This window comes from Hoplias malabaricus, chromosome 1, assembly GCF_029633855.1.
Source record: "Hoplias malabaricus isolate fHopMal1 chromosome 1, fHopMal1.hap1, whole genome shotgun sequence".
Classification (NCBI taxonomy): domain Eukaryota; kingdom Metazoa; phylum Chordata; class Actinopteri; order Characiformes; family Erythrinidae; genus Hoplias; species Hoplias malabaricus.
Window position 1 is genome coordinate 53,817,239 of NC_089800.1, and position 12,770 is coordinate 53,830,008.

General features: G+C 44.0%; 1 protein-coding gene across 2 annotated transcripts in view; it reads right to left on the reverse strand.

The window, feature by feature from the left end:
• lsamp (limbic system associated membrane protein) overlaps nt 1-12,770 on the reverse strand; it is a 655,457-nt gene that overhangs the window by 21,620 nt on the left and 621,067 nt on the right. For both annotated transcript variants that reach the window (XM_066666770.1, XM_066666769.1), the window contains one exon: nt 5,788-5,913. In XM_066666770.1, coding sequence (XP_066522867.1) covers nt 5,788-5,913 — 126 coding nt within the window. The remainder of the gene's footprint in view (nt 1-5,787; nt 5,914-12,770) is intronic.

Here is a 12,770-nt window from a genome sequence, read left to right on the forward strand (position 1 = left end):
CTGCTGTGACAGACTGGTGTTGTGTGTGTGTGTGTGTGTGTGTCTTGCTCTTGCTGTTCGACAGGAGAGCAGCATGTTCAGAACTAACCCCTGTGACCCACACACTCAGAGTGGATTTGAGGAGTGTGTGTGTGTGTGTGTGTGTTTAAGAAGAGAACTGAGGACAGGCTGATGTTTACACCTACTCCCACTACCCCCTCTTGCAGGCCACTTTATTGGAAACACCTACTAGTCACTGGCCACTCTTTTGGAACGGTGTAGAACTAATGAAGGGCTAGAGACGGGGTGCAGTGCAGATTAAAGGTTCCAGTATGTGCTGGTTATACGTAAATAAATAAATTTCTTGTGTGTGTCTAAAATACATTAAACCCAACATCCCTACACGTACGTGTGTGTTGGTGCTGTCATACCCGTGGTCTTCCGGGGCTGATCCGAGTTTAATTGCTCTCAACTGCCATCTTGCAAGCCCTAATTAGGAGCCTAATTAAAAGCCTGTCGTCCAAAGCTGTGCCCGGCAGCTCCGGGCCGTGTAAACACACACCTGACAGGTGCCGGAGCGCCAGGACAAGTGCCAAACCCAACCCACAACTCCTCGCAGCAACAGCATTTACACTGTTGAGAACTGTGTTCCAGTTAATCAGCTCCGCTACAATGGACTTTCTCCCACTAGCTTTGTATTTGTGAATTATGGGGACATTATATAGACTTCCATTCACTTCACGGAGGCTTACCCTTATCTTAGTCATGACTAGTACTGGTATAAACCTAACCCTAATCCTGATCCTGATCCTAACACTTATATTAAACTAAGCTTAACACACTGACGATTGCCATTAGGAAAATAAGTCCTCCAATGTGTGTGTGAACAGGATTTTGTGATGTGACGCATTTCTGATATACACACAAATGCATACACACACACACACACACACACACACACACACACACACACACAGCAAGTGGGATTATGTATTGATTTGTAGACCTCAGTGACCACCCCCAAATGGAGCCAAATTTATCCTTTAATTCCTTAGTCTTCAAAGTTGACCTCTCCATTTAACACACACACTCACACACACACACACACACACACACACACACACACACACACACAGAAACAAACATACACACACAGAAATACACACAAACACAGAAACAAACATACACACACACAAAAATACACACAAATAAAAACACACACATACACACACACACACAGAAACAAACATACACACACACACAAAAATACACACACACAAACACACACACAGAAAAAACATACACACACACAGAAATACACACAAACACACACTGCATCCACGTCCAATGCAAAGTGTGGTCTAGAGGAGTGTAAAGACCCCTGCTCTGGGCTGTGTTCTAATATCTAGTGTAAAGCCTTTACAGAGGGGTCCAGACAGTAGCTGCAGTAAAGGTCTGGACCTGGAGCTGTGTGTTTGGTCTGAACTCACACCTGGACCCCCCTGACCTTTAGTGACCTTTCCTTATATCACACAGAACAGAGAAGAGGGCTTATCTGTACACACACACACACACACACAAGGATCAATACCACACACAACATTCACTGAGGTCTTACCTTTCCTTCAGGATCTAACATAAACACAATCACCGGTTTGTTTTTATAACTCATCAGGACAGACAATCAATTACATTAAAGCCACCTGCGCTCACTGTCCACTCTCTCAGCTCCACTAACCACACAGGAGCACTTTATAGAGGCAGCTACACACTACAGTCCATCTGTGGCTCTGCATACTTTGTTACCCCCCCTTTCCTCCTGTTCTTCAGCACTCAGGACCCCCACAGAGCAGGTGTGATGTGGTGGTGGATCATTGTCAGCGCTGCAGTGACACTGACGTGGTGGTGGTGTGTTAGTGTGTGTTGTGCTGGTGCGAGTGGATCAGACACAGCAGTGCTGCTGGAGTTTTTAAACCCCTCAGTGTCACTGCTGCACTGAGAACAGTCCACCAACCAAAAACATCCAGCCGACAGCGTCCTGTGTCACTGATGAAGGACTAGAGGACGACCGACACACACTGTGCAGCGACAGATGAACTACTGTCTCTGACTTTACATCTACAAGGTGGACCAACGAGGGAGGAGTGTCTCACAGAGTGGACAGTGAGTGTAGAAACTCTGAGCTACACTATACTCCTGTGTGGTCAGTGGAGCGGAGCAAATGGACAATGACTGTGGAAACAAGAGTTTGTTTTAATATTATGAAATTACCTAATGACCTGCAGACCTTAGTGACCAACCAGCAAATGGAGCCTAGCCTATCCTTTAATTCCTTATATTTATTCTGAGAAACACACACACACACACACACACACACACTGAATGAATGAAATGGGCTACTTTTATTTTGGAAATAAAGTCTACATCTGTAACTGTGAACAGAGAGGAGTTTAGGGGTTAATTCAGGAGCAGATTTAGTTTCCCAATGTTTTCTTTTTGTTTTCTTCTAATTTCTAGTTCCATAAATATCTGTCCGTTTCTGAACGTAAACAGCCAGCGATGAGGTGGAGAAGCAGTGCTTGCTGTTGTTAGGCTCCAAAGAATTTATTAAACCTCCATAAAGCTCCAGCCAGGCTCCATTACCAGAAAACAACAACAACAACAAAAACAACAACCACCACAACAGGCTGTTGTCTTATTCCCACATTTAATTAGCACTTATCTTACTTTTATATAAATAATGAAATGCTGGTAATGCCTTTATTTTTTATTTGCATTTATTTATTTATTATATTCCTGTGTTATTTTCCCCTCATGTTTTTTTTTTAAACTCACATTCATTTACTTGATTACCTCTTCACGTCTATCTACGTCCCATCCCTCCATTCATTTCACGCTAATTTGATTTCTATTATTAAAAAAGTAAGAATAAACCATAGCGAAGTGTAGCTGTTAGCGCTTGGCTTTTTGACTGAAGGCCACCTACACATTTACGTTGTTTATAAATGATGAATGTATACATTTATGGGTCATTAAGCACTGAGCAACCTATTTATAAAGAATATATAATATATTCATGTAACACAAAGAGATTTCATTCATTTTCTGCTAGCACCCCAGTGGTGATTCCAGTGGTATGTTAGCATTGAGCTGATAGTGTTTGATGGGACTATTCGGAATACTCTTGGCCAAACATGGATATTTGAAGCTTGTAAATTAAAAATATATCTGCTGTATTACAGCACAAACCCATTTCCAGAAGAGCTGAGACGCTGAGCAAAATGTAAATAAAAACAAAGTGCAATGATGAGCAAATCATTTTAAATCATGCTTTTGATTGAAAATAGAACACCACAATATTTGAAATGCTGAAAATGGAAAATTATATTGTTTTTGGAAAATGTAGGAACATTTTAAATTTGATGCCAGCAGCAGGGTCCAAAACACTTATATGTAAGGAACAACGCCCAAAACAATTGTTTGCTGTGGTGTTCTAGCCCTCAGACTGCACTGAATTAACCACAGGCAGGTTTTTGTAGGAAATCACTGCATGGGTCAGAAACACCCAGAGAAGAACCCAGATATAAACAGGATCCAGAAACGCCACCTTCTCTGGGCCGCAGCTCATTTCAGACGCACTGAGGGGAAGTGGAGAAGTGGAGAAGAAACAGGCCCCTGTCCCAGCTTCTTTGGAATGTGTTGCTGGCATCAAATAAAAAAATGGGCAAATATTATTCAAAATTCAATAAGCTTTCTCAATTTCAAAATCTACAACAATGTCTGTACTATTCTGCATTAATATATGGTTTAAAGTTTACACATCATTGCCTTTTTAAAGTCACGTTTTACCTTTTTGAAATGGTGTTATTTTACAAGCATAAAACCTGCAAATAGAGAGAACAGAGAGGAGTTAAAGTGCCTAACAATCAAACACGTGCTGCTAAATCCAGAGCAGGGGGTCTCAAAACACAGCAACAAGCCACAAGCCCCTCGGAACTGCTGCGGTAATCAATCCAGACAGCTCCAGGCGTTCTCCTGCTACTTAACAAATAAACACATTCATTAGTGAGCCACAGCCAGCTGCCATCAAACGCTGAAGGAAATGTAAGCTGTCAGAGGCTCCATGCAACAAGCATCGCACCACTTCGGAGATTCAAAACTGTCCGAATGTTTCTCCAATGCAGCAGAAAACATGGCAAGAAGATCAGGAAATCAACGCTGCATTCATTACGGCAACAAAGTCCCCGACAAAACGTCTGTCAGAACTGAAACACCCCCTAAATAAACCCGCAGAATCTCTGCTGGTGTAGAGAAAAGTTTCAAAGGTGCTTTGTTCCTCTGAAACAGAAGCACACACTGCAGTCGTGGGTTTGATCTGATCTGGAGATCTGATCTTTGTCTGGAAAATAAAATGAAATAAAGAAAGAAACTCTTTGAGACAATCAATTCCACTCGGATCAAGCCAAGTTAATCCATTCCCTTTGAAAAACAATCTGTCTCTGAGCTGCTGAGCCGCAGATTCTGACTCACGACGAAGGAGTTCATAATGTACCCAATTTTTACCCCGTACTCCCAAAATGGACCTGATCAGCAAAGACACGTAAGCTTTAGTTCAGCACTGGAGCTGACATCAAGGGTCTTTTAGATGCTATTTGACAAAAAGCTGCTTACAGACATGGACTAAATTACACCACAATTACCTGAGACCACTTCAACAAGTCTGTTTTCTATTCCCAAAAGAGGCACTTCAGTCAAAACAGCAAAATGTAACTCCTCTAGTGCTCTATTGTCACTTTTTTTGTTCTCTCGTGGTTCAGAGCGAGTCCAGTAGGGACTGGAGTGTAAAACTTGCAGAGCGCTGATTGTCCAGAGAGAGTCGTCACTCTACGCCACGCAACGCAGACGTCCAGCACCAACTCTCCATCTGTAAAATCTCCAGCTGCAGCAGAGATCACATTTGTTTTTATCCGACTCACGACGGCAGCTCGTAAAATTACGCCGTGGTCTTTTGAAGAGGTTCAAACGCTCCTTGGCTCGGTGGCAGACGAAAGAATCCAGTGAGAGCTGGACGCTGCAACAAGGAAGGAACAAACTCTACTGATCTGTCTGAACTGATGACGGAGCTGTGTTCTGTCCCAAACAACAACAAAAACACGCCAATACACCATGAGTAAACACCACCACCACTGACACCACTACTTCCATTGTGAAAATGTTCTTTATACTGATCAGAAATGTAAGGTAAATGGATCTGGGGTAGAATCATTTAGAAATGGTTCTAAGTGGCAAAGGAATGGGTTCTATTACTGTTACAATATTGACATTGTAACAAAGGCAGAACCTTTTTCTGGTGCTAGATAAAGCCTGCTTTCAAGAAGTGTCTACATACAACCATAATGTTTTCATCTATGTAAAGAACCCTTTCTTGAAGGAAATGACCATTAATCTTACAAATGATTCTTTAAGACTTCATGGTTCTAATCAAACCAATGTTTTTACTGAGGAACCCTTGAAGAACCAGCTTTTCTAAGAGTGTAGTCTGTAGAACGTGATGTCCTTCTTAAAAGACACCTTTGGATGATTCATCTTGAACGTGGGAGGTACTTTAAAAAGAATACAATTCTAAACACTTGGTGGTTGCAGTTGTTTTTCCCCATTGCAGCAACACAGCTCCAGGGTCTCAGTGTCCTGGGTGGGATTAGAGGACTTCTAGAAAGCTGAGTGTTTCATCTCATTTGCAACATTAGCCTTGTAGCAGTTGTGTTAAGCCAAAGCATTGCTTCAATTTTGACCTGAACGCCCACCTACCTGATGGATTCAGGAGCCTCCAGGTGATGGAGGGATCCGGCCTGCCATTAGCGAGGCAGCTCAGCGTAACGTTGCTACCTTCATTCACAGTGATGTCCTCTGAAACTCTGTAAATGTTGGCGGGAACTGAAAAAAGAAGAAGAGGAGAATAAAATACAATGTTAGATTTCCTGCTACGTCAAACACGATTCAGATGAATGTAGATACTCTTTCGTGTATTGACGCAGTCACCCCATATTTGTTCAGGGATCACAGCCTCTGAAGTAGACGTCAAAGGCATGTGTTTTCATAAAGCCAGAACTAAAATAGCTCTTACAGCATTGACCTAATGCTAATCCTAATGTGCCACTACTGTTTCAAGTGCAATGGAGGTGTAATGCAACTCGCAGCTGATGCAAGAATCAACGTTACACAATTCAGAATCAAGCAAGTATTGCAGAAGATGACTCTAGGCAACTTAGCGTTTTATTTATTTTTTATGTCTTATTAATACTTTGGCATTGTGTTCAGTGTACTCTCCCTGGCCAATTTATTGGAAACCCTTACATCCTAATTCCATTTGCAGGCATTTATATAAGAAACCTTTGTCTTGTCTTGTACTTGCACTTCCTGACCTCTTTATTACACACACGTTCCTTGTACCTCAGCTCAAAGACCATTTAATTTCTAACATATGCCTTGTACTTACACTAGCCGACCACTTGATCACAGACTTGTGATCGGTACTTACACTAGCCGACCACTTGATCACAGACTTGTGATCGGTACTTACACTAGCCGACCACTTGGTCACAGACTTGTGTTCTGTACTTACACTAGCTGACCACTTGGTCACAGACTTGTGTTCTGTACTTACACTAGCTGAACACTTGATCACAGACTTGTGATCTGTACTTACACTAGCCGACCACTTGGTCACAGACTTGTGTTCTGTACTTACACTAGCCGACCACTTGGTCACAGACTTGTGTTCTGTACTTACACTAGCCGACCACTTGGTCACAGACTTGTGTTCTGTACTTACACTAGCTGAACACTTGATCACAGACTTGTGATCTGTACTTACACTAGCCGACCACTTGGTCACAGACTTGTGTTCTGTACTTACACTAGCCGACCACTTGGTCACAGACTTGTGTTCTGTACTTACACTAGCCGACCACTTGGTCACAGACTTGTGTTCTGTACTTACACTAGCCGAACACTTGATCACAGACTTGTGTTCTGTACTTACACTAGCCGACCACTTGGTCACAGACTTGTGTTCTGTACTTACACTAGCCGACCACTTGGTCACAGACTTGTGTTCTGTACTTACACTAGCCGACGACTTGGTCACAGACTTGTGATCTGTACTTACACTAGCTGAACACTTGATCACAGACTTGTGATCTATACTTACACTAGCTGAAAACTTGGTCACAGACTTGTGTTCTGTACTTACACTAGCTGAACACTTGATCACAGACTTGTGTTCTGTACTTACACTAGCTTAACACTTGATCACAGACTTGTGATCTGTACTTACACAAGCCGACCACTTGGTCACAGACTTGTGTCCTGTACTTACAGTAGCTGAACACTTTTTTTGCAGACTTGTGATCTGTATTTACACTAGCTGAACCCTTGATCACAGATTTGTGATCTGTACTTGTATTTGTGATCTGTGAGCTGGGCACTTGATTTCAGACAGATTCTGTTTATTTTGCACACACACACTGACCACTTTACTACAGTTACATTTACAACATTTAGCAGACGCTCTTATCCAGAGAGACTCAAAAAAGTTCTTATTTTTTCAGACAGTATCCTAGCTAGTACAAATATGTTAGAGTCCAAGCGAGCAGGTTCCAAACTGACAGGGGTCAGTGCTGATACCAGTCTTCTCAGTCCTGGCGCCCAGATGGTGGAACGGACTTCCATTGCCTCTCCGAACAGCAGACTCTCTCACGGTCTTCAAACGCAGACCGAAGACCCGTCTCTCTGTGACACATTCAGGTGAGCACTAATCTAATGCTCACCGTAACGGACTGATTTTGCTCTTACTCTGCACTTAACTCCTTTCTTTCTAGGTATGAGCACTGACTAGACACTGTATTACACCTACTACCTTTTGTTCTTTCTCTGTATCAGCACCGGCTCTTTTTCTGACAGCGTCTGAGCTCAGAGGGAGTTTGGAATCTAAACTATTTGTACGAGCGATACTCTGTCTGTATTCTAAGCACTCTGGATAAGAGCGTCTGCTAAATACTGTAAATGTAAATACCTAGAAAGAACAAAACGTAGTAAGTACAGTACACAGTATCTAATCCGTGCTCAAACCAAGAAAGAAAAACTAGTCAGTGCTCATACCAGCAAATAAAAGATATTAGGAGCAGTATAAGTGCAAAAACAGTCTTTACTACACACCTAGTCCTTGTACTTACACTCACAGACCATTTTTTTCAAACTTATGCCTTGTACGCACTAATTGACCACTTGATTTCAAACTTGTGATGTGTTCTTACACTAACTGAGCACTTTGATGAAACCTAGGCCTCATTCATACAATCACTGACCATTTTATTCCAGACATATGCCTTTTATTTACTCCCACTGACCACTTTATTACACACCTAGGCCTTGCACCACACCCACTGACCACTTTATTAGTAACTTCTACATTATGAGTTGATTATATAAGTGTCCTCTGCGTCAGTGTCATTTCTAGGTACAGAGCGAATCACAGCTCAGACGTGTCCAGCCGTGCAGCTCTGTGCTCAGAAACTGAGACTGACTGAGACAAACAAAAAGGAAGGGTTTCTAATAAAGTGTCTTGTGAGGCGTGTGTAAACTCGAGAGAGCTGCTTTAATGCTGGAACATATCAAGAGCCGGGAAGTGCTTAAGTGCTTAACACAGAGCTCCAGAACTCAATCGGATTTTAATGGAATCTGCGCCAGAGGAGTTCTGGCACGGAACCAGGTGGTTTATTCCATAAAATCAACACTAATCACTCACAGATGAGATTTTAACTTCTTTAGGCCTGGTAGGTGAGAGGATCCTCTGTGTGTGAAAGAAAAGCAGGAATTAACTTCATTCAGAGACTCAGATCTCACCGAAGAGTCCGGGGAAATGACTAACCCTTGTTCACTTTGTAGGAAACATCTACATCATAGAAGCACCTCACAGGTGTTTTGTCTCTGCCCAGTGTCTCCACTGGGTCCTCACTGTCTGTGAGGGGTGTGCTGTGTTCTCTCTGTGTCTGTGTTGGTTTACTCCAGTGGGCTGCTTTCCTCCCACAGTCCAAATGTTTTATAGGTGGAGTGACTGTGTGAAACTGTCCACAGGTGTGAGTGTGTGAAACTGTCCATAGGGGTGTGAAGGGGTGAAGCTGTCCACAGGTGTGTGAGAGTGTGTGAAACTGTCCACACATGTGAGTGTGTGAGTGACTGTGTGTGTGAGTGTGTTAGTGTGTTAAGTGTGTGTGACTGTGTGAGTATGTAAGTGTGTGAGTGTGACTGTGTGACTATGTGAGTGTGTGACTGTGTCTGTGTGAGTGTGTAAGGGTGTAAGTGTGTGACAGTGTGAGTGTGTGAGTGATTGTGTGAGTGTGTAAGGGTGTGAGAGTGACTTTGTGAATGTGAGTGTGTGAGTGTGACTGTATGAGTGCCTGAGTGACTGTGTGAGTGTGGGAGTGACTGTGTAAGTGTGAGTGTGACTGTGTGAGTGTGTGTGAGTGACTGTGTGATGGAGTGAAGCTCTCCACAGGTGTGTCAGAGTGTGTGAAACTGTCCACACATGTGTAAGAGTGTAAGTGTGTGACTGTGTGAGTGTGTGAGTGACTTTGTGAGTGTGTGACTATGCGACTGTGTGAGTGTGTCAGTGACTGTGTGACTGACTATGTGACTGTGTGAGTGACTGTGTGAGTGACTATGTGACTGTGTGAGTGACTATGTGACTGTGTGAGTGACTGTGACTGTGTGAATGTGTAAGCGACTGTGTGAGTGAGTGACTGTGTGACTGTGTGTGTGAATATGTGACTGTATGAGTGTGTGAGTGACTGTGTGACTGTGTGAGTGTGTGAGTGACTGTGTGAGTCCATGGTGTGTTTGTGCCTTGCACCTGTTAATTCCAGGTAGGCTCTGACCACCTCAACCCTGATCTGAATGAAATATCCAGCTAAGAGCTGCTCTGAGGTCAGTAATGGACCTCTGATGGAGGATTAGAGAGTGACTGGCACAGACACAAAAACCAAAAAGCGTCCTTTAATAAAGGAGAAGGAGCAGAAGCTGGAGTCAGAGGACGCCTCACAGTGGGATCCTGTGAAACTGTTCTGCTCTAGACTCACCCACCCATCCATAAGAAACATAAAGCTTCCCCAGACAAACCGAGCAGACGGCTTTGATGAACGTCTGCTTCGGACGTGCATATTCATCACCTGCAGGCGTGATATAAATGAAAGCCTCCCGATCCCCAGGCGTGATTTAGCCTCGCCGCGATTTAGCACCGGACAAAGAAAGACGAGGCCGCGAGGCTTGTGCAGATTCGCAGCGAGGCAAGGAGTAGGTGTAGCATTTCTCCAGCGGTCAGCATTTCAGCCGTGATCAATCACTCGGCGAGGGACGTTTAATACATCACGGCGGAGCCGGAGAAGAGGCGAGCGGCATCGCTAATTCGCCGCTCTGCTGGCAGAGGTGTGACACAGCATAACAACCACGCAGATTTCTTTCGCTGAAAGTTTGTCTCAAGGGTTGACTGCGCAGATACAATCCAAACAACAGGTGACTGCGCATATTTAATTCAGCATTTAAGCATTCAGCAAAACAAATAACCGCCAGCTCGAGTGACAGAGAGTCATTCATCTTAGTGCCATCTTCCACGGTCCACACTCTGACTGGACACTTTATTAGAAACCCCACTCTTTCACTGCCAGCATCCAGCATTTTATCAGCAGCCAGTTTATTACACTCACAAAATGTTTCTGATAAAGTGGCCAGTGAGTGTCAGTAGAGGGGGGTGTTTGTGCAGAGTCTTGTTTAGATGTGTTTGTCCGCTCCGTGGTCAGTTGGTGCTGGTTGGTGGTCACGGTGCTGGTCCATGCTGCTGACTGGGGGCGATAATAATGTGCGATAATCAGATGAACACCTTGCAGAAAAGTGAAGGGGAGCAAAACGTAGCTAATCATCAGTGGGAGTCGAGCACTTTGCTTTGCTCTCAGCTCCTAAACACCCAGAGGGCCTGACGAGAGACAGCGGATGCTTTCTTTTCGCACCGACAGTAAATCAGTGGCGTCAAAAATAAAGGCACCGGGGTTCTCTCAGCACACTGACATCTGTTAAATCTCAGTGGAAAAGAAACTGGTGCATTACACATCTAAGCAAACTGTCTACATTTACTGCAGCACCTTAAACTCAACTTCCACCTTCCTACTGACACTCACTAGACACTTTATCAGAAACACCCCCCCTCTACTGACACTCACTGGCCACTTTATCAGAAACACCCCCCTTCCACTGACACTCACTGGCCACTTTATCAGAAACACCCCCTCTACTGACACTCACTGGCCACTTTATCAGAAACACCCCCGTCTACTGACACTCACTGGTCACTTTATCAGAAACACCGCCCCTCTACTGACACTCACTGGTCACTTTATCAGAAACACCCCCCCTCTACTGACACTCACTGGCCACTTTATCAGAAACACCCCCTCCCCCCCCACTGACACTCACTGGCCACTTTATCAGAAACACCCCCCTTCTACTGACACTCACTGGCCACTTTATCAGAAACACCCCCCCCCCCCCCCACTGACACTCACTGGCCACTTTATCAGAAACACCCCCCTTCTACTGACACTCACTGGCCACTTTATCAGAACCCCCCCCCCCCCCCCCTCCCCCTTCTACTGACACTCACTAGACACTTTATCAGAAACACCCCCCCTCTGCTGACACTCACTGGCCACTTTATCAGAACCCCCCCCTCCCCCTTCTAATGACACTCACTGGCCACTTTATCAGAAACACCCCCCTCTACTGACACTCACTGGCCACTTTATCAGAAACACCCCCCCTCTACTGACACTGATCCCGGGTCCTGGCCACGGAGCTGGTACACAGGGGGTTTATTACTCAGTGTGGATGTGTTAGTGGAGCCTGAGGATTGTCTTGTGTAGGGATTGTTATCTAAGTTATGAGTGCTCTCCTGGCCTCTCTGCTGTGCCGTGGTCCGGGGGCTGCACCTCTATAACTCACACGGACAGGGAGAGGGACCCGCGTTTCTATTCAGCGCTGTTAATGGTTTTTGTTGCTTTAATAACTCTCTTTGTGTGTGGTGATGGCAGGGTGAGGGATGAGGGCGAGAGAGAGACAGAGAGACCAAGAGAGAGAGAGAGAGAGAGAGAGAGAGAGAGAGAGATAAATGTCATGAATGTGTAACAGAGAGACACATGCCAAATGGAAGTCCCCTTAAATGATGGCTAAGTTAACTCCATCATGTTAATCAAAAATGCTACTATGCAAAATAACACTATTTGTCGCTGCTAGAATACATGCTAATAATATTAGCTGCCTAGTTAGCTTGCATTACCGGATAAGAGGCAGTTGTTTACATTATTTTCTCTTCAGACTGACAACCTAAGCAATATAAAGATGATTAGCACAGATGCTAACAACATTAGCTAGCCAGAATTAGACACTCACTGACTATTTATATAGCTTCTTTCCTCTCTCTCTCTCTCTCTCTCTCTCTCTCTCTCTCTGTACTTGTAAGCTTGGCTGTCATGCTGTCCATTCCCTCCTGTCTAATGTTTTCCTACACCTTTTTCCCCACATGATTTTACACATCATTTGACATCCCTCTTTCTCCCAGATGGTGCCTCTGCATCTCTCTCTTTCTCTCATGTCAAAATAGACAGAAAGGAAGAATAAAATACACAATAAAATAAAGGAAATATGTATAGAGTCTAGAAGTAATGTAACAGAGTTTACACGAGAAC